This window comes from Anopheles merus, unplaced genomic scaffold (genome assembly GCF_017562075.2).
Source record: "Anopheles merus strain MAF unplaced genomic scaffold, AmerM5.1 LNR4000058, whole genome shotgun sequence".
Lineage (NCBI taxonomy): Eukaryota > Metazoa > Arthropoda > Insecta > Diptera > Culicidae > Anopheles > Anopheles merus.
The window spans coordinates 54889-77381 of NW_024427638.1; the positions used below are offsets into that span (position 1 = coordinate 54889).

The window sequence follows — 22493 nt, forward strand, 5'->3', positions numbered from 1 at the left end:
GTGTATGGTTTGTACCATGGTCGACCTGAGTTCAATTCCATTTTTATTGTTTTTATTGATGATTTAAAGTTTTATTTAATTTTTAAAACATCCAGCTCCAATAACCTCAAACCGATTTACTCATTGTTAGAAATGCGTGTTTGATAGTTAATCTGTTATTTTTATTGTTTAATTTATTTCTTTTAATTTATTTAGTATCAGTACCCCTTCATACAACCAAACCAGTAAATAGCACGGTAATGAATAATAATATGGTGGCGCAACTGGCAAAGTGATTCGAAGTAGAACTAGCAATGTGATTGGTAGCATCAAGGATGAAGCATGAGCATGAATTGGAACATGAGTGAAGGGAGTGAATCCCGAATGTTCATTTCTATTTTTAGCTCTTTTTGCATGGGTTCATCTTTCACGTGTGTTCACTATCCCCGAAAATGAACTGTATTTCGTTGGTCTTTTCGGGGATAATTCGTTAACGAATTATCCCCGAAAAGACCAGCGAAAACCAGCGTGGTCGGGAGCTTGGGCAGCCCTCTACGTTACGCTAGCGTTACGCGTAACGCCTGTTTATCTCAAACCCAAGCAGCATTTTTTGAACGCCTGGTTTAACCGTCGTGGATGAGCAAATTGATAGATAATAATGTTTAATAATCTAAACCTTCAGCAATCATTCATAAGGTTTAGATTCATTGATAATTCATTAGAATAAAAAAGTAATTATATGACTTGTACCTTACTACTTTTGATATTCATTAGTGTTATAGCAACTTTAAAAATATTGCTTAGCCACCTATGGGTAAAATTATGATATTGAAATCATAATCAATGTGTACATGTTTTTGTTAACATAAAAAATGTAAATGTATTTATTAACCTGTATCATTGTCCTAATAAGAGTGTTTTTCAACAAAATGCAATTATGATTAAGATTGCCACATACATAGATTTGATAAAAAAATATATTGTTCAAATATTTAACTTAATTAAAGATATTTTACATATTTTTTATTTTCTACTTATTTTAAATATTACTCCAATTTAAAGTTTCAAGGGTTTTTAGATTTTTTCTTGAATATTTCTCATAAACTATATATTACTTGTGTTTTTGAATTTAATATCCTAGATATTGGTTAATCTTAAAGCATTTTTTTATTTTACAGCAGTTGAAAATATTCTTTGTTAAAATAATGCACTCTGGTCGGTCGCGTGGATGACAAAACTGTATTCAAAAAACAAAACAAAACAAACAAAAGGAAAAATGTAACACGAGTGAAATCGAGTCGAATCATAAAAAAAATCACTCTCCAAAATGAAAATATACAAAAAATCAGCAGTGATGTTTGGTTTTCAATCATTTATGAACTTCAAAAACAAGTTTGTGCCAAATATTCATATATAACATCAAAGTATGACAAAAAACCTTTCCAACGAAACATTAATTATGAAAATCTAACCATTATGTACTAAAATTATGGTTTATGTTCAATCGAAAAATAGCTCAAATTTGGGACAAAAAACACAAAGTTTGTACTTTGATGGTCTATAGCTCAGTAAGTTTAAGATAAAAATGTAAAATATTTTGGTTTCAACTAAGAGTAAGTATCTATTTTAAGAAAATGTTTATGGTGTTGTGTTAACCTGCGACAAAGTTGGTTTTTCGATTTTTATACAGGCGTTTGTCCAATGTGCAATGGTGCAATCGCAACTGCCTGAGGCTTTGCATTGAAAAATGTTGAATCATTTCTTTCACACGATCACGAGAAATCTGGACAACAGCTACACAGTGTTGTGGGCAGTCGTGCCGACTAGTGTTGGCCGTTCCGGTCCGAACCTAGTAAAAAAGTTCCGTTCTTTATGTAGGCCGTTCCGTTCCGATCCTTTATACAAAATCGTTCCGTTCCGTTCATTCCGTTCTTTCCGTTTATTCCGTTCCGTTCCGTTCATTCCGTTCCGTTCATTTCGTTCTTTCCGTTCATTCCGTTCTTTCCGTTCATTCCGTTCCGTTCAATTCGTTCTTTCCGTTCACTGCGTTCCGGTCTTTGCCGCTTCAATATTGTTAGCAAGGTGCTATCGTTCGTGCGTTCCGTTCTTTGTAAAAACCGGCTTTGTCCGGCTGTTGCTTGCTGCATGCAAGATAACTGTTCACTCTTTCTCGCACACAGTATGTGTTGCCTGTGCACTCTCCCCTGCTCACAGGAATATTCATCGCACTTCGTCGCGTATCGTTTATAAAAATCGTGATAAGCGAAACCAAAAATGGTGTTGCATTTGGTATTATGGTGCAATTTGTAACATCTATTATACTTTCTGTTATAATTAAGCTTATCTTAACCAGACAAATAATTATTATAAAATTTAAATCTGTACTCATATGGCAGAACGGGTTTCAAAAGATGTATTATAATATATGAGTATGAACAACTAAAAATAAAATGTATTTATTTTTTATGCCACGATATCTGCTTGATCTTGGTACTCGGCATGATTCCAATATTTAGCCATTCGATTCCAAGCATTCTGTTCCATTCGACAACCGTTTGAGTGCCGTGATGTTGTTAACGATTTATGTAAAAAAAAAAAACTATTTGTTTTAACCGTAGAGTTGGCAACCAGATTTAAACACGTAAGTTGGCAACCGGCATACCCGGGTATTCCACACGTTTTGATGCAAAATATTAACGATTTTCATAGGTAAACAATGCTTTCTATATTTTAATGCTGTAAGCAAGTAATGCTGACCATATATTCTCTTCTATTTCATTTATTCATTAAGTTTTCTTTTTCATTTTTTGATAAAAATAACGGTCAAATAGAAATTTGGAATCGCTTGAATTCGACTCGAAAATAAGCACAATACGAAAAGAGGAAGAAGAGAAACGTCATTCTCCATTCAAAATGTATGGAATACCCGGGTATGCTGGTTGCCAACTTACGTGGTAAAGTTAAAAAAAATCAAAATAAAATACTTACAGGCTGTTTAAAATTACAACTTATGCACCAAAAAATCATAAATTAAAAGTTGGGAGGCTACGGAAAATTTCAGGTCAATAAAAGCAATGAATCAAAAGTTATTGCAGTTCGAAGCTGAAAAAAATACCCGGGTATCCGGTTGCCAACTTAAAGGTTAAGTAGTAAGTGAAATTCAAATAATTAGTCAATCTCGTGATACAATCGTCAACTCGGACCACTCAATAACATCGGCATGGGTAAAAGCTTCGAATGGATCGTGCCCCCATACGCTGGGATGATTATCCTGCTATGGGCAATTAATAAGTTACTGATAGCCAAGCCTATTAGTGGTACAGGAAGGCTTTGATCGAAAATGGTCGTCGCATCTAAAAAGTTTTAAAAAATGCTAGATAATAAATGCATGCTTTATATTAGCACTGCTGGTACAGCTTACTGGACATAGGTTGAACCCATCTAGATTTGGTGATTTCAGAATGACGATATAAGGAACGCCTTTTCACATCCTGTATCAAGTAACAACGCCCCCCCCCCCCCTCCCCGCGGATGACAGTTTGGCTTCTAAGCTCTGGGTAGGTTCTTTTGCACCCTAGGTTCACGTTCCGTTCTTTTTTTAAAATGAACGAGTTCCGTTCCGTTCCTTTTTTTAACGAAATTCCCAACACTAGTGTCGACCCCTGAACTTGCCGTGGCAGTTGTGCTGCCACTGGTCAAACCCCAGGAGGACGACAGTATGTACACGCACACTGTCGCACACAATAAGCTGGCAAGGCTTAATGTGTGCCAAGCGCCGAACAGAGAGGGTGCATGAAGACCAATCGAGCAGGAGCTCTCGGCAGGGGCGTTCGGTGCGACTGGTGCGCGGCCACCGCACGTGTATCACTTTAGAGTGTTAATCATTTGTGTCAAATACGTTTTATTTATTATGTACATCTATTAGTGTAATGAATAAATGCAAAAGTGTATACGTTTATACATTATTTATTTATTATGTACATCTATTAGTGTAATGAATAAATGCAAAAGTGTAAGACATAACACACAGTAAACGGTTTAATAATAGAGCGCACTAATGCTATGAGGGATCTCGGTGTCATACTTGACTGAAAGCTATCCTTTGATCAGCAAACGGAGGATTTGATTACTCGAGGTAATCAGATGCTTGGCATGATGTTCCGAGTAACACAAGATTTAAAAGATCCAATCTACATCAAAACATTGTACAGCAGTGTTATCCCCGCCCGGTACTCGAATACGCCGAACGTATTATAATACACACTATCAGCTATAGACACATTGTAACACACTTCGGAAAGCCAAATCACACCACTTTAACACATTCATATAACACACTTAGCAAATCAAATCATACTATAACAAAGCAACCGGAAGAATTCAGGCCCCACCGTTCATATAAAAACAAGTGTGACACACTTCTTGAAAACACCTATAACACGCATAATAAGCAAATCAAGCGTTACTGCAGAAAAGTAGACAAACAGAAAACGCATAGCAACTTATCGCTAAAAGCGTAGCATACGCACACACCGACAAACACCTCACAGCAATTCAATTTAAAATTGTTACCAATAGCAATAACAGAAGCGGTCCCGTGGTACAGTCGTAAATTCGAACGACTCAATAACATGCCCGTCATTGGTTCAAGCCTAGAATGGACCGTCCCTCCGTAGCAAGGATTGACTATCCGGCTGTGTGGTAATGAAATAAGTCTCGAAAGCCTATATAGGCCAGCATGCCCGCGTAGGACGGTACGCCAAACAGAAGAAGAACAATAACATTTAATTAGGACAAACACACATTCCAAAACCAAGTGTACGAAACCTATAACATCTTTTGAATATAAATAAACCAATTCAGATTTGATCGGACTATCAAGATAGGTCTATGCCCATTCAACATCTATCGACTTCTCATTTAAAGAGTTTAGTTATATCTCATTCCTTTAGTTATAGTAGTTATAAGGTAAGGCTTCTAGACTCCAACATTTCCAGTAAGGGAAACCCATTCAGGGTTTTTATGATCGCCTGGACGATCTAGTGTCGATAAGTCCGCTTCGAACAAAGTGTTATCCCAACGGTCACCAGCACTCAGAGATCCGCTGAGATTGAAGCTGACTTTCCCAAGTAGCAACCGAAGCTTTTTTCTCCCAGTTTCAACCCCCTCATGTCCACAAACTGCCTTCGCTTACTATTCCTATCCCGTTTCTACATTCCACAACGTTTGTTGCGTTCTCACTCATCAGGGTGTTAGTCAATTCTCTCTTGCCACACGAAGAGAATTCTCCTGCACACTTCGTGTGTTTGATTCTACCCATCCCTGTTGAACACACGTCATTTTCTTCCATCGCACTCATCAGGGTGTTTGCTCTTTTCCATCCAGGCCAAAGAGCGACTTCAGTGTGATCTGAACCGTGGACGTGAGAGTGTGTGTTTGTGTGCTGCGTGAATTATTTTTCCTGCGTGAAACACTTTCCATACTGCGCCATCCGCGGTGTTCTTTCTGCTTTATCGGAGGACAAATTGTTATCATCTAATTGTTTCGGTAAGTGTCCTTTTCTAAGTGTCTAGTGTTATGTGACATTTATTCTAATTAAAACATTGCACTTTACATGTTTCAGATGTGTGCTGCTACCGCTAGCTGTTCTCCAAACCTCTTCTAATTGCGACACTGTGTGCACAGGCGTTCAAGGTTCAATTGATCCTCGAGCACAAAGGTAAGTTTGTCACATCTTTAAATCAAGTGTAATTTTTTTAACAAAGTGTGTCTATTAATTGTGTACTTTCATCAACAGCCTTCACACAACACCGCGGTTGAGGCGCGTAAAATCTGATGACATCTTTCCTGAACCAAGCAGGCTGAACACGCGCACCACCACGGGCTCCAGCGCGGTGTGAAGAGGAAAAAGAAAAGAATTGGAAACAGCCGCGCCAGGCTTCCAACCACCGTGTGTGTGTTTGAAAGTATGTGAGAACACATGTGTGAATCCCCTTGTGGGAACTGCAAAAAGAAGAGAATAAAGAGTGTGAAGCAGCTAGACTGCCGCAACCAAATCAAGAGAGTGAATTCTCATTTCAATCCGAAAAACTGGGAGAGAGTGATGACATGCGAGAGAGAATAAAACTAGAAACACGAGAGAGGGCCACACGAAGCGCTTTCGGGTTTTTTCGCCTTCGCGCACATTTTGCTTTATGCGCGCGACTAAGTGAGCCTTCCCAACAGACAAATCCGAAGTCGCTCGAAGGAAATAAGGTTCGAGATGGGTTCGAGGGAGCTTATCGCTCGAACCCTTGCTCGACGTTGAGCGGAAGCGATGGCTCGAATCTTTCTTCGTGTAAAAAGCCGAAGTTGGTTCGGGTTTCGAATGAGAAAAAAGTAAAATAACACACGCATACACACTGCGCAGTTTGATTTTGGGGCGTGCCTTTTTTTCGTGTTCGCCTTGGGGGGCAAGTGGGGTGGGCGGGTTAAGGCTGAGCCGCTTGTGCTTTGTGGAATCCTCTTTGCTGTCTGTTTGCCTGTGAACTGGATGGAGAACTATTTTTGTATATGGATTAAAGGGTACTTACCGCTGGGTCTTGGATCCAGCGTTTGTGATGGAAGAAATGTTTAAAACCTGCCGATCAAACAATTCAACCATTTATTACATCGCGCTTGGCGAGATTATTAATGCAATAAGAATGGATCTTTTCCTTCTTTTGATTGTTGTCTAGTATCACAGGCGCAAGCATCCGCGCAATGAAGAGATACCCGCTTACTGCTGAACATTTCAAATATGTGTGTTAGAAGAAATCAACAGGTTTTTGATAAATATCTTTGAAACTATTCATGCTATCCAAAAACGATCTTCGAGAGCTAGATTCAGCAACTCAAAATATACTTAGAAAAAGGTTTTCGTATTTTTGTTTTTTTTCATGACGGGTTCAGAAACTTTTTTTAAATTGATAATATCATCAATCTTAGCAATGCGGCTTTTTTGCGCCGTTTCTTCTGAAAATATTATCTATAGAAACTTTCACGTGTATTTTCATAAAATATTTGAAAAGTAGTGTAAATTTTAGAAAATGGTGAAATCAATAACATAGTAAGCAAATATTGCAAAGAACATACAGTTTTTCATCATCATGAGCATGAGTCCCACCGCGTGGAAAAGTAACACACCCTTCCCTCAGCAGCGTTGGCATTGGACTGACCAAACCATGGGGAATTGTTCGGGTCCCGTCAACTGAATGAGAAAACCCCGCTGCTTCCCATCTTCATCGATACATTCGCTCCGCGCACACACACATCTACACGCGCTGTGTTTGCAGCTGTAGAACTTGATACAGAATGCATGCTTTCTCGCTCTGGCACAGAGTAAAAGGTTCGAGCGACTTCGGCTTTGTTTGTTGGGAACAACCACACGAGGGAGCTCGTGGATACTCACGAAGGGAAAATCACTCAAATCAGAGCGAGAGACAGATAGAAAAAGCGAAAGGTCAATATAAAATCTTCGGCTTTTGACCGTTGGGATGCTACCTCGATACATATAAACGAAGATACTGACCTACCGCGATACTCGACGTCCAGTTGTGACGTGTACGTACGATCATCATACAACATGGTGACCGTATCCAAAATCGAACATACTAAAACACTGTACCCTAAACCCATGAAAATTTTTGAGAACTTTTAATGAGTTCATCAAAAATTAATATTATTCTCAACGTTACTTTCTTTGCTTGTTTCCACAGGCATCGACTAGCGAAATAAAATAAAACAGTTATACTTCGTGCCTGCATGAATCGTTTAACTGATATTTTTTTCATTTTCTCGCTTTCTGGGAGAATGGTGTATTTATGGAAGTTTTTATATCTCTCCAATTTCGAACGGGATCTTACAAGTTTATCCTTTGCTTCATATATTTTTAAGATGGATATTAAGACGTGTACATCACTATTATTCCATTAGCATGTATAGTCAATCATGCACTTTTAAAACAGCTTGTTGTTGTTTAATAGTCTTCCAGGTCGAAACAATCATTATCCAATTCATCCAGCTGCATGCTTTGAAAGTCTACCTTATAACGAAGTATTCCTGTAAAAAGTGACAAGCAAATTACACATTATCAATAAACAACCGATCTATTAATTTTGTTTGGAAAGAATATAAAAAAATATAAATCTAAACAATTAAACTAAATATATTTTCTAACACTAAATAGGGTAAATGTACCAATAGTGGTGCAATTTGTAGTGGTACCGATGTGTTTTAATGGATTTAAAGTGTCAGGAAGGACAATTTCTGAATATTTTAACACATAGCAATTGAAATATGTTTTATCTTCGCAATCACAACCATTTTCACCAGGAAACACATCAAATTTACGAAAAAATACATATTTTTGTGACTGCTACGTTGTACCTATAATGGTGGTATGGTTCCTATGGTCGTATTGAGTTCCTATAGTGGTGGTAAACAAAGATGCCTTCAAAACAGTGTATAATATCAATTAAATTTAGTTTCGATGCTGTTTTCGTATGAATAGCAAGGATTACTGCCATAATATTGGTTTCTTGCGTAATTTGATCGTATAAAATGTATAAATTTGAATAAAATGAATTTGAATAAAATAATATCATTTGATAACAATTATGTTAAAAAACTAATAATTGCTTTGTTATGTGGTCATTTAGAATGTTAACAAAAATATGAGTATAGTTATAAAATCCTGAGGATTTTGGAAAAATGTTGACACATTTCACAAAATAATGGATTTTTCGGTCACTCAGTAACGGAATGGCCCCATTTAACTTTAAAACCCTTTGTAAAGGGCTAAAGAACATTTCACACTAACGTAAATAACTTAATTACTTTTAATTTGCCATATGAACCACATTTTAGTGCAATACCACCACTATTGGTACTAGCACCACTATAGGTACATTTACCCTATTGCGATACAATAAAAATATAAAATAAAGTTATACAATTTGAACATAAACTAGTAAAAAATTGTACATCATGCAAATTCATATCATCCTGGAAGTAACATAAATGATTTTGGTGAACGGAATTTCAAACAATAATCTCTTAAAATGTTTGGTGTTATCAGCACGTTAATAAGCTATGTTCAATGTCATTTTCAAATTACATACATACGACATTGCAAAACGATTATCGTCACTCAACATACATAGTAACTTACAGGGTTTTACAAGTCAGAATCGAATGTCAGCAAAACAATTTCAGAAGCACAAGATTCAGTTTAGCTGTCAAAAGTTGTTGTTTCACTGCACCGATGCTATTTTTCACAAGCGCAATTTGATTTTTAAATCGCTCAAGTTGTTTTTTTTAGAGGCCTTTTGCATCGTTTTGCAAATTCAAACATGTATTTTGAGATTATATGATTGAGATCAATGCTGTTATGCGTTTAAGCATTATATTTATGAAATATTACGTATTTATGGTAAAAATTGCGATTTTCTGTGCAAAAGGCTTCATAAACATTGTACATGTTTACATACGCAAGTGCTCGTAGCTTTTTACACAGAAAATATTATTTTTTACAATAAATACGTAATATTTCATAAATATAACGCTATAAACGCTCTAAATAAATGATTTGTATACAAATAATCTCAAAATACGTGATTTAATTCGCAAAACGATGCGAGAGGCCTCTAAAAAATCAACTCAAGTGATTTAAAAATCAAATTGCGCTATTGAAAATAGCATCGATGCGGTAAAACAACAACTTTTGACAGCTAAACTGCATCTTGAGCTTCTGAAATTGTTTTTCTGACATTCTATTCTGACTTGTAAAACCCTGTATCACAATTCCCAATAATACTTATTCCTCGTCCCCCTTACTTTTCCTTATAAGTATCGGATCGATGTTCCAATAAATCCTCCAAAACATTACTCACTCCCTTTAATAAACGCAGATGACATATAATCGTATTTCCTCAGACTCTTCCCCATACGAAACAAGACTCAAACTACAAAAAGGAATTGTCAAGTGTAACCAATGGTGGAGATCAATTGGCTTTCAAGTGGACTCAGATACACATGTTTTCAGATACGTTCGAATCGCAAACCGCTTGCTTCGAATCGCATGCCACTACAATCGAATGCGTGCACCCATGGTTGAATCGCGTGCCAGTACGGTTGAATTGCATTCCACTACGATCGAATCGTGTGCCGCTACCATTGAATTTTTGAAAGCAAGAGCATAGTTAACTGTTTGTTAACTGTCACTTCAAAAATAAAGGGGTTTCGAATCATATAAGGGAATAGTTCAATCACTTAGGGGAATGTTGCAAATCGGTAGGAGAATGTTGCAAGCAAGCTGTGGATGTTTGCAATCACTTAGGGGAGTTTTGCAATCGATTAGGGGAATGTTGCAATCCTACTGTGGAGCTGTCATCAGAATGTGGGTGCCGGTCAACCAAGTGGAAGCAATAAAATAAGTAGCGAAATCTCTCGCCTGCATGAACAAATAGATACAGGGAAAATGCATTTTCAACACTCGTATACATATACAACGCACTTGTGACACATACAATTATTACGACACTTCTCCTGCAATAGTTTTATATTAAGCGATTACTTAGTACAGTAGATGACCGCGAACTGAGATGTAAACAAACTCCAGTTAGCGAACAATATTCGATGAATTTATTGTTTTCAGTGGCTTTTACTTGAACGAACATATTACTTTTTTCATTTATGTTTATACAAATACAGGGGTCGAGGATTATGAAGAGATGTTCAACGAGTTGTAGTTTTGTTCAGGCATATAATACACTCTTTCAGCAAGATGTAAAATTGTTCGGAAGTACAGTCAGAAATGAATACTTGAACGCCTTTTAGTTGGCATGCTTTCTAGTTGAACGCTCGATAGTTGGATGACAGTTTAATTAAAAAGCATGCGTTTGTATGGGAAAACCGGGTTTTGAAAATTTTACAAAACTTTCATGGCTTGCCGAGAAAATATTCATAAGTTTTGTGTATGGAAAAACGTACCAACTAAAAAGCACATACAGTCAGTCCAAGAAGTATTCGTCTAGCTGAATATTTTGCAGAAAAAGGCGAATTATGGCCGCAATAGGCATGGAGTGGTAAAAGTAATCATGGGGTTTGGTAAAGGGGCCATCAATACACATGATTTGCTAAAAAATAAGCATTAAAATAGTGCAATAGTAACCAAAATACATACAAAACTAAAAAAAGTCGTTTGATGGGCGCGCAAAAAGTATTCGTCCATCTAGCTTTTTAATTATTTACGCTGGACAAACACTACGTAGACGTGAATTAAATTTATTATTATCAATCTATTGGTGACTTCCTTCTAAAATAATGCATTTCTGTTGTTTCAATTGCACTTCAAGCGGCCAGAGAGGCACTATAGGCGGGGAAGTTAAATGAATGGAGCATGATGGCGAAAATCGTATCTTAATCCTGTGCATAACCTATCCTACCAATTTTTGAAGGTTACAAAATGTGTGGGAGGCCTCGTTTCATCATTTGATCAGAGTTTGGCCATTTTTCTGACACTAATAGAGTGCCAAACTGCCATGTAAGCAGCCATTCTTGACGGTTAATCTAACGAAAGAAGTGGTTTAATGTCCAAAAAATTAAATTTTACCAAGGAATCAGTGCATTTTCTGATGGCCAATAAGATCAGGAAAAGAGATGGGTCATATTTGGTTGCTGGGTCATGCTGCATTTCATCGTAGCTGGTCATGTAATGGCTTGAATGAGTGAGTTGTAACAAACATGTTTTATTTGAATAATACCATACGTAGAAAGTGGCCAAATCTGTTAAGGTGCATGAAATAATTCAGGAATTTATTTCAAGTTAGGCTTTACTAACATATTAACACATGTTTAAATCCCCAATCGTGACTCGAGGGTGGAGACTACGGGAACCATCTTCTATAAGTCAACCCAGATCCTGGCATACGCTGATGATATAGACATCATTGGTCTGCGGCTCTCCTATGTAGCAGAAGCCTACCAAGGGATCGAGCAGACGGCAGAGAACCTCGGATTGCAGATAAACGAGGCAAAGACCAAACTGATGGTGGCAACATCAGCGGGCCCGCCAACAAATAATCAGAATCTACGTAGGCGTGACGTGCAGATAGGTGAACGCACTTTTGAAGTCGTCCCACAATTCACCTATCTTGGGTCAAAGGTCAGCAACGACAACAGCATGGAAGCTGAGTTGCGCGCAAGGATGCTGGCTGCCAACCGGTCATTCTACAGCCTGAAAAAGCAGTTCACCTCAAAGAACCTGTCGCGACGGACGAAGCTGGGACTATATAGTACCTATATAGTACCAGTACTCACATACGCCTCTGAGACATGGACACTGTCCAAATCTGACGAAACCCTCTTAGCCGCGTTCGAGAGGAAGATGCTCAGAAGGATACTTGGCCCCGTATGTGTGGAAGGACAATTGAGGAGCCGTTATAATGACGAGCTATACGAGATGTACGGCGACCTTACTGTCGTACAGCGTATAAAGCTCGCCAGGCTCCGGTGGGCTGGCCATGTTATACGCATGGAAACGGACGACCCAGCCCGTAAAGTCTTTTTAGGCCGTCCACAAGGACAGAGGAGGCGTGGTAGGCCCAAATTGAGGTGGTAAGATGGCGTGGAGGCGTCCGCCATTAAGGCCGGGATAACGGACTGGCAGACGAAGGCGCGAGACCGTGAGCGGTTTCGGACTCTCCTGAGGCAGGCCAAGACCGCGAAGCGGTTGTAGCGCCGGATAAGTAAGTAAGTAAATCCCCAAGGTCATACGGCCGACGTCTAACATAGCGAAAACAGTCTACTAAGAAGCAACATCAAAATCTCGTGTAACGGTAGCATCATGGAGTCATGATACTAGGGCTCACTGAGGTAAGGTGAGCTAGAAAAATTAATTAAAATGATAGGAGACGAGATGGGAAAACATATTAATACAGTTTTTAAGTACTTTGAGTCCCAGTTCTGAGAAAATTTACTTAAAATGTATCACATGTTTCAAGCACAGTCGAGCTGACGAACATACAGGGCATTGTTATTTGCCCGAAACGCCAAACCAGCTGAAACCAAACTGATGAAAATGAATTAGTAGTCTCTCAATATGATATATGTTGTCATTTTTTCAATTGAACTTTGACACATAGTCCGTAAATGCAATATTTCTACCAGAGAATAATTGGAACAAGTCTTGTAGGATGCGTGGATCATAAATACGTCTTTTTAAAGGTTTAAATGAGTTCTTGCGTTGTGCAAGTAGTCACCAATAGTCATAAATGCAATAAAAAACATGATCAGGACATTTTTTTATTCCATAATAACCATTGTTTTCATACGCATATTATGCCAAAAGTCTAATAGACGAATACTTTTTGCGCGCCCATCAAACGACTTTTTTTACTTTTTTACGTATTTTGGTTACTATTGCACTATTTTAATGCTTATTTTTAGCAAAACATGTATATTGATGTTCCCTTTATCAATCCCCATGATTACTTTTACCACCCCATGCCTATTGCGGCCATAATTCGCCTTTTTCTGCAAAATATTCAGCTAGACGAATACTTTTTGGACTGACTGTATTCAATAGTTGGCAGTGAATCGAAGTTAAACCGGTGAATTCAGACTGTATGCGTTTATGTTCGGTTATACTGTAGATCTATCATTTTCGTAACCCATGGCCGCAGCTTGGATCATTCTCATCAGTAGGCAAAGTAACGGTTTTCTAAAAAAATATGCTGGTTTCAAGTAATGTATGCATTAAAAAGATTGGGGAATGATACCAAATTTCCGAATATGTCAACGAATACTTCCTAACAATACTTTATCTGAACAAAACTACAACTCGCTGAACGTATCGATATACTACTCGAATATTCTGTAATAGCAATTTGCGAGATAGTAAAGCAATAGCAAACGTGGGCAAATAAATATTGTGTGAAAAATGGACATTTGTGATGACTCCGGATGTTTCATGATTTGACGTTTAAGTGTTTTTAACTAAGAAACACTTCAGTGAGCGAAAGCACTCCAGTTAGAGCTCATCTACTGCAGTGCTCTCCAACCTTTTTAGGATCACGGACCACTTGGCTTTGAAAATAGATTTGCCGCGGCCCATATATATTTAAGACGTACATTTTTAAGACGTAGGCTTAGTTGAAAGTTTTTGACCAAAAATGTGCTTTTAATCTTATTCTAGAGATGCCTGTTGAAAATGTAATATTGATTGTGGGGAAAAATAGCACGATATGTATTGTAATAAGCTTTTCAAATTAAAAATATCAATTCTTTCGCGGACCTCATCTGTTAATGCCACGGACCACAAGTGGTCCGGGGAACACAGGTTGGAGACCACTGTTCTACTGGATCAAAGCTCTTATTTGCCTGAGCGATAATTAGAATCAAAGAAATGCTCCATGTTTATCGCTCATGATCTTGATTTCACATCCGCACCGAAAAACGCTCCAGAAACACAAATGAGTTTACTCAGTATGCGACATTTTGCTGGTTATGAGAGGTATTTGTTTAGCATTTAGATTTGCTGGCTATACGAAAAACTCATTATAAGGAGTAGTAGTAAACTTCCTTCGAAAACTAGGGCACCTCATTGCCTAAACATTTCAAGGCATTTCAAACTTGAAAGCATTGTGTATGGGCTAAGGACAGTGCTGCAAAATGTAGCGAGCATCATGCGATGGTGACTACCGAAAACAAAGCCATCACGCTGCTTTTCGATAATAATCATTAAAAGCGCTTCATGATATGCCGAAGATGACATTTGAGTGCTTGCGCCAAGCCTGATACTCTGACTGACAAAGCTGAGCTGAAAGGCCTCTCAATTAACACGCCGACCAAGCTTTCCAAACCTGTGCTGAAAAATATAACTAATAACATCAACAAAACTAATGTGATCGGGCACTATCAAACAGCTAATGAGACCGGAAGGGTGATATTAGGCCCGATTATTAAACACAAACGGAAATGACACAAGACAAGTGCGTCAAGACAAACGGAAAATAGGTATGCATTTTGAAACCGTTCTTGTGACAGACAAGTTTCGTTAATTTTTTTCTTTCGTTAAAACTGTGTCGATGTGTCAAAATGTTCAAAATCAAAACAAAAAAACGTAAACAAGTTTATTTAAGACACGATCGTTTATCAAGCTAACAATCCTTGTTTAAAACATCGAAATGATTTTATCCCACTTCGTAAGTGACGATAGCGGCAGTGAAGAAGAAACAACGGTAGATCTGGCAAAACAGCGCCGACTGCTTCGAAGTGTTTTCGACCCGTTACAGCTTTATAACCAAGCGTGAGTTAAGCATACGGATCATTTGTGCAAACCGTGTTATACATGTTTCATTTCGTGGTTGTTAATTTCAGATTTAAGAAAAAAATTCGTGCGTCGAAGGAAATTTTCCTTGACATTCTGGCGGAGATCGAGCCCTCCGAGTATTTGTTATTACTAAAAGTGTATGCAGTATTAGATGTGATAAATTCATGTGCGTATGCTGTTGGTTGTTGAAGCAGTCACTCACTGAAGAAGTTGCTGGAATCCAATGCTGTTGAACACACACCAGGTGCGTGAGCCCTTCATCTTTCGACTACCATCGAAGCACAACAGAGGAAGGAAATAACAGCAGCTTCTTAACCCAAAACAGCATCACGTTACCAGTATCTCCAGCTTATCGCCATTTGATGGATATGGCAGTACACATATTTTTATTTAAAATGATAAAATTGATTATTTCTGAAATAAAATACTTATATTTTGTCGTGAAAGCAACAGCAAAAACTCTGTTGTTGTGTTTTGTCGGTCAAACAATCTGAGATTGGCGCCTTTCCGTGACAAAAAGCTGACGGAAAGCAGTTTGACAATTATGGATTTCCGTTTGTGTTTCATAATACGTATCTTGGCAGTATGCTTGTGAGTTTGTGTTTCGTCAAATTTTTTTTCCAACACACAACACAAACGGATGTCATAATACAAATCTTCCGATTTTGACAACTTGTCTTTACAATTTGTGTTTAATAATCGGGCCTATTTTTTCAACGAATTTTTGGTCAATCACTAGGTCGTGATATTTTGTCTGGCGGTGATGATCGCGACGGTCATGACCCGCTTGCGAGTGGTCCCATGCAACGAAATCGAAATGCCCTGGCTTTTCCTGCTTCGTTGGGTAGAAGATGAAAGCATGTTGATTGTCTTAGTTGGAACAGTCCGAAGTCGTCCGGAGTTGTCGGGGCAGACCGAAGTCTTCGTTTGGAGTTAGCTGGTATCATCGGAATCGGAATAACAAGCTTTTTGTAGAATTCGTTGGTAGTGATGGGAAAAACGGCTCCGAAGCCGGAGCCGGCTCCGACCGGATCCAGACAATTTCGGAGCCGGCTCCGGAGCCGGCTCCGCACCAACGGCTCCGAAGACGCACCAACGGCTCCGAAGCCGGCTCCGCTCCGAAGTTTCAATCGAGGAAATCCGTAAATAGCGGAATAGGTCATGTTTAAAAGAATTTATCCAAAAAAACCATCGATTAGTTTTGAATATTGTTAAGAAAGACGAGACTAACAAATGCTACACAACGTCATGCATGTCAATACTGCAATCATATCGTGTGTTAGCTTCCACACGTGCGAGAATATATATTCGTTTTTATATTACGCTCCGCAGCCGTTGGAACGGAGCCGTGAGTGCAGAGCTGTTAGTCCGGAGCCGGCTACGGAGCCGTTGGTGCGGAGCCGTGGATGCGGAACCGTGTGTGCGGAGCCAGCTCCGGAGCCGCTGGTGCGGAGTCGGCTCCGAGAAAAAATCGGAGCCGGCTCCGGAGCCGTTAGTCCGGAGCCGGCTCCGGAGCCGTTGGTGCGCTCCGAAACGCCCATCACTATTCGTTGGTCCTGACTCACTTATCAAATTGCATCCCGATCGGTCCACCCGTTCTCGAGACATGCAAATCTCAAATTCCTTAACGCCATCCAAAACTTATATTTTTGTCTCCGTTCTGGTCGTATTTTCGTATTTTTCTATCGATTTGCCGATACGACTCTTCATTAGAAAATAATTTTCTCCACGCTCGCTGCAAAACGTTGATTTAAATTCGTCAAATTCAAAGTAAAAAAAAGAAAATTTTTATTCTTTACTCTATTGAAACTATTACCTCATGAAATGACCTTCGCGATGATCACCGACCGAAAAAGTCACGACCAAGCTATTGACCAAGAGTTGGTTGCAAAAAATCCCCAAGCAAATCACCAAGCATGTGATGGTTGCACCCACTGCTTGAGTCTCTCCTCTGATCTTCGCAGTAGAGCTCGTGACGCTGATATGATTTTGTTTCAGTCGGAATTTGTCATTACCATGTCAGTGATATTTTGCAGAACTGCTCACAGTAAAAACAAGCCATGACAAAGCGACTGTCCAAACGTTGGTTGTTAAAATGTCACGAAGCATGTATTGGTCACACCAACTGTTTGAGTATCACCTCTGTTCATCACAATTGAGTACGTGATGCTTATATGGATTTTGTTTCAATCAGAATTGTTTAACCATTAACAGTGACATTTTGTAGCACTGGCTAAGATTGACACTGTATCAACGAGTAGGAATCCTCTTTCACGATTTAGCAAGCTGTTTTCGCTGCGCAAAACGCTCAAGGTTTTCGGAAAATCATTGCTTATCATGACAAGGTAGTCTGAAGGAAGTTAAGCAACTTCGGGGCGAACATTTTCACCAGAGGAAAATCAGCTGTTGCTGTGCCAAAAAAAAGCGGAATACAGCTGGAAGAACATAAGCTTCGTCAGATTTTGAATGTTATGTATTTAGTCATTTTTGCATCGTATTGCATTTAAAAAATCAGCTTTCTCATTTCGCTCATTCACACTTCCATTCTGTATCACGTTTGGTATCATATACAAAGCTGGAGATGAATTAAATCTATCGTCCAGATAGGGATTATATTTCGTTCAACGTATTAATGTGAATTTAAACGTTAATTAAAAACTGTCCATTCTGTATCACGTTTGGTATCATATACAAAGCTGGAGATGAATTAAATCCATCGTCCAGATAGGGATTATGTTTCGTTCAACGTGTTAATGTAAATTTAAAAAATTTTTTTTTTTAGAACGACAAGTTTATCGATTTCAATTCTGAGGTGTTTGACACAGAAGGAAACATAATGATATAAATTGTATAGGTTATTATCTCATATCCGCAAAATCCACGTAAATGAACAGTAAAATCGCGCGAAATCGGCGCCAAACGAAAAATTCCGCGCGAAAATCAAAATCCGCGCTACCTGTGGTAATATTACTTAGATTAGGAAATTATTACCCAAATGTAAAAAAATGAAATTTACAACAGTAAGACCCAAATTATAAAGAGAATGTGAAACAAAAAGAATAGAAAAATAAACAACATAATTATACATTTTTTTGTGTAACAATACCATATAACACATGCGCTAAAAACTGTACTATGTGTGAGAAGAATTAAAAAAAAAAAACACAGCAATTGCAATCCATTCACATTGCAATGATCTCAATACACTACAAGCTAAAAAATGCAAAAATTTAATAAGTTTTGAGATAAAAAAAATACCTTAGCTCAAATGGCAGTAATATAATATTTTCGATTTTGAACCACAAATTATGAGTTAAACCGCGTAGCAAGAACCAACGTGTAGGCATATTACTTAGCTATAAAGCCAATATAAGGCATCGATCACCAAATTGGTCGATACGTTAAAAAAATATAAGACAAATAAATAAAGGACATCCTTTTGTAATTAATTCTTCGTAGTACAATTATGATGAGCATATAGTGTATGCTTGCAATAGACTATGAATGAAAAACAAATTAATAATCATCTAAATCAACATCATCCAATGGTTCATCTGCTTGTAAGGATTGGAAATCCACTTTATAACGGAGAATTCCTGAGTAAAATCGATAAAAATAGTGGAACGAACAAACATAAATTTTTAGTACAAGTCCATAATTATACGAAACCCGTGTGAAAGCGTTGAAAAAGGGAAGAGAAGATTATGTAGCAATAAGTTAGCAATAATAAGTAATAATACATAGATATATATATATATATATATACACGTTATTACGTACCTCCTATTCCTCCGAAACCACGTACAAATTGACTACCTTCTTGTGATTTATCCGTAATAATTTCCAACGTAGCCCCAAAACACTTATAGTTGTTCGCTAACCATTCAAGCAGAGGCTGCGATTCGACTAATTCCATCTCAACGCCACTCTAAAACCAAGAATAACAATTAATAAATAAAATGTAATTATATTTCAATGAAGTAAAGACATGTTATAACCTCTTTATCAGTGAAATGAGATTTGTCCTTTTCTTGCTCGGGTGTTAAGTGTAATACTGTCGTAGACGTTGCGCTAGCATGATTCTTTAAAACGTAACGCTGAATATCTAAATTTTCCCAGCATATAAGTGTCTCTACAGATCCTAACTCCAGGGCCTTGAGAGTATCTTCCACACCAAAGCAGTATTTGCCAGTATCCTACGACGTATGTACAATGCATTACTAGACATCAAAATTTAGTTAAAAATTTAATCTTACCTGAGATATTTCATCAAAATATCTACCAATAAGTTTTTTTTCTTGAATAAATTTAACATTTTGTAAAGACTCAGCTGCTAGCTCAATAGCTTGATTAAAACCATTCTCTCCTCCATAAGACACATCAACAAGTTTTATAACTTTTGATTGCAATCTCTACAAAAAATAATAAATAAAACAAACATTGGTTTCACACAAAAACGAAAAAAAACTGACATACTTACTGGATCGAACATATCAGACTGGCTAAGTTCAGTTTTAAAGTCTGCACTACCGGCCAAAATCAGTCCGGCAATGTTGGGTTTATCATTGGTAATGAACAATTGTGTTGCAACCTCAGCAACTTTTCGTACGTAATTGTGACGTTTTTCCATTCGCAATCTTGCAAAACGCAACGCCGACTGTCCACCACGCCCATGCTTTTTCGGTAGGTCGACTGTAAATTTATGAAGCACCTCACGAGTGTTTCCCTGCAATAATGAATCCGGTATTTATTTCAAATGCTCAAATGCTAATTTACTTATTAGCAACATTTATAAAAACAATTTACCTGCAGCGTGCCAAACAGAGCTCCATTACCATCCATAACAATAAAGCCGAATTTATTGTCATCGGCCAGAAGTGCAGTTAGTGCTTCAGTGTGAAATTTGTTATCACATAAATAAAGGGAGGTATTGATTGGTTTGAACGGTTCAAAATCGATGTTAACCTTTTTTCCTTCCCCTCTTCAGTCACGATTGTACCACAGTAAATGACTAATCCATTTGGAGGCACTTTGGTGTATAGTTTTAATCTGTGTTGAACAGACGTAATTGCGCCGAGAACGGATAGACGGTTTACACGGGATTTAATATTTGATGCGGTTCCAAACTCATCGGCCAGCATCTTGCTTACGCGACTGATTTGATCCTTAGGAGGTATGATTAAAGAAATCATACTCGTTCCATTACTGCAATAACAAAAGGACCGCTTGCTATGGAACAGGCCAAATAATAGCTTCGATTGAAAGATTTTCCTTACCCTCTGGCCATTTCCAAGCTCTTAATGAGCTTTTTGATCTTCCAAATCTCCACATTGCGATCGGCCGATGTTTCATCGAAAGACATGTTGCTGGAAGTCTCTTGTATAGCAAAACCTGTTCGAGACTATTTGTAGAAATTTTGTTCACACAAAAGGGAAATATATGATTTACGGCTTATGAATATATATGGTCACGATATGGTGGGGCTTCTAATGTTACTATGCAGATCTTATTGCAGATCTCCAATCGAAATCATTAAATACCACTAGTTTCTAGGAGTTGAGGGAGTTGTCTAAGGAACTAAACTTATATTTTGAGGGTTCTACTTTTGCTTTGAAAAAGATATGACACAAACGAGATAAATTGCTTTATGCTCGCGGTATAAGAAAATGTCATTCGTGGCACAAATGACGTAAAATTAAATTTGAAATGTCTTCGCAAAGTCTGGCTTTTATTCCATCCTTGCTTGATTGTATTTTTCCCATTTTCTGACAGCTGCTGTCATGTCATTTTAACAAACATTACCAACGTATTGGTGAACTGTCAAATCAGCATAACTACAATTAATCTCACTGACACCATGCATGTTTAACTCACTCAGAGCGCTCTTATGTTCTCCATGATTGATGAATGCTAAAAAAATCAACTTAGCAAGCCACACACTCACTGCACTTGATCACAGTAACTAATCAATATTAGATTCAATAACATATGGTCCACAGTTGGAAGTTTTTAGCACTGACTGCCAATGTGAAAGTGCAAACAAAATAGCAGCGCAATGCTCTTAAGATTTTGTGACTTTTTTATATGGTAGATTTCCTGGATCTAGTAGGCATTATCATATCGGTTTACGTCAATTTGTGATTGCCTCATGGACAAGGACAAGCCTCATGGCTTTAAACAAGAGGAAGGAACAGCAATTGAAATGAAAAAAAATAAAGAAACAATTCGCACAATCACTGATATCAGTGTCTAATGTACGATTCACTTACGATAGGATTTGCAACAAAGTTATCCCAAGGACACAAATATATCGCGTGCTATATTGATAATTTAGTTGAAGACGACGATACAGGTTACTCTCACATGTGGTTGGCCAAGAAACTCGTGTGTTTTACGTATAGCTGTGTGTTTGAAGAACGGGTCAAGCCTAGGTGCTTCAAGCAGATTAGGTGGTGGAATACCAAAATAAATAAAGCAAATAAGGTGGTCAAAAACACCTTTGAGAGCACCAAGGTGTATGAATATGCCAAGATAAAAGCAGTGTTCTGGCACCCATCGAACACGACATCCAGCTTGAGCAAACCGAAAAGGTAGCGGTAATTCAAAGTGGCCAGATTATTTTTTTGGTTTTCGGTAGGCGCTTCAAAATTTTATCGGTAGTTTTCGGTAGGAGTTAAAGATTCTTTCGGTAGTTTTCGGTAGGTTTTGAAAGTGTTGAGCGGAGGGGGGGGGGGGGTTGTCGGAGATGGAAGTTAATCTGTCCCATGAAGGGCAGCAGCACGAGAAAATAACATCTTTCATTTATTTAAAGGAGATAGTTTAGATTTGGATCATAGCGGCCACATGAGGCCTTTCTGAAAAATCAATCTGAAAATTGTACTAGGGAATTTAACCCAACAAATGATTGGGACGCTCTGGCAGCAATCGAACGCGATATCGAACATGAAAAATATATTGGACATGTTCGATGTGATAACCCCCACATCGAACATGTGAAGTCCTGTACATTTTTCATGTTCGATGTCGTGTTCTATTGCTGCTAAAGCACCAGGTTACATTATCTGTCAAATTGCATATAAAATTTTATCAGCGCGTTCGATTTCATGAAGTGCAGACACGGTCCAAGCTCCCGACCACGCTGGTTTTCGCTGGTCTTTTCGGG

The 22493-nt window shown here is 38.1% G+C and overlaps 1 protein-coding gene and 1 long non-coding RNA gene across 4 annotated transcripts; one reads left to right on the forward strand and one right to left on the reverse strand.

The window, feature by feature from the left end:
- Positions 1–3776: 3776 nt before the first annotated feature.
- On the forward strand, positions 3777–5998 carry LOC121601302. Of its 3 annotated transcripts, none has more exons than XR_006006052.1 (4): positions 3777–4387; positions 5365–5526; positions 5603–5698; positions 5777–5998. It is a non-coding gene; the product is annotated as an uncharacterized LOC121601302 (long non-coding RNA). The 3 variants fall into 3 exon arrangements; XR_006006051.1 differs by having other exon boundaries at positions 3777–4114; XR_006006053.1 differs by having other exon boundaries at positions 3777–3991.
- Positions 5999–7766: 1768 nt separating this feature from the next.
- LOC121601299 (eukaryotic peptide chain release factor subunit 1-like) lies at positions 7767–21764 on the reverse strand. Its single transcript, XM_041930134.1, is given in 10 exon segments — positions 7767–8058; positions 19112–19259; positions 19330–19527; positions 19588–19743; positions 19812–20057; positions 20138–20304; positions 20307–20536; positions 20608–20732; positions 21206–21502; positions 21601–21764. Coding segments are annotated over 8 exon segments (1314 nt in total). The 5' UTR covers positions 20694–20732; positions 21206–21502; positions 21601–21764; the 3' UTR covers positions 7767–7975.
- Between the last annotated feature and the right edge of the window lie 729 nt (positions 21765–22493).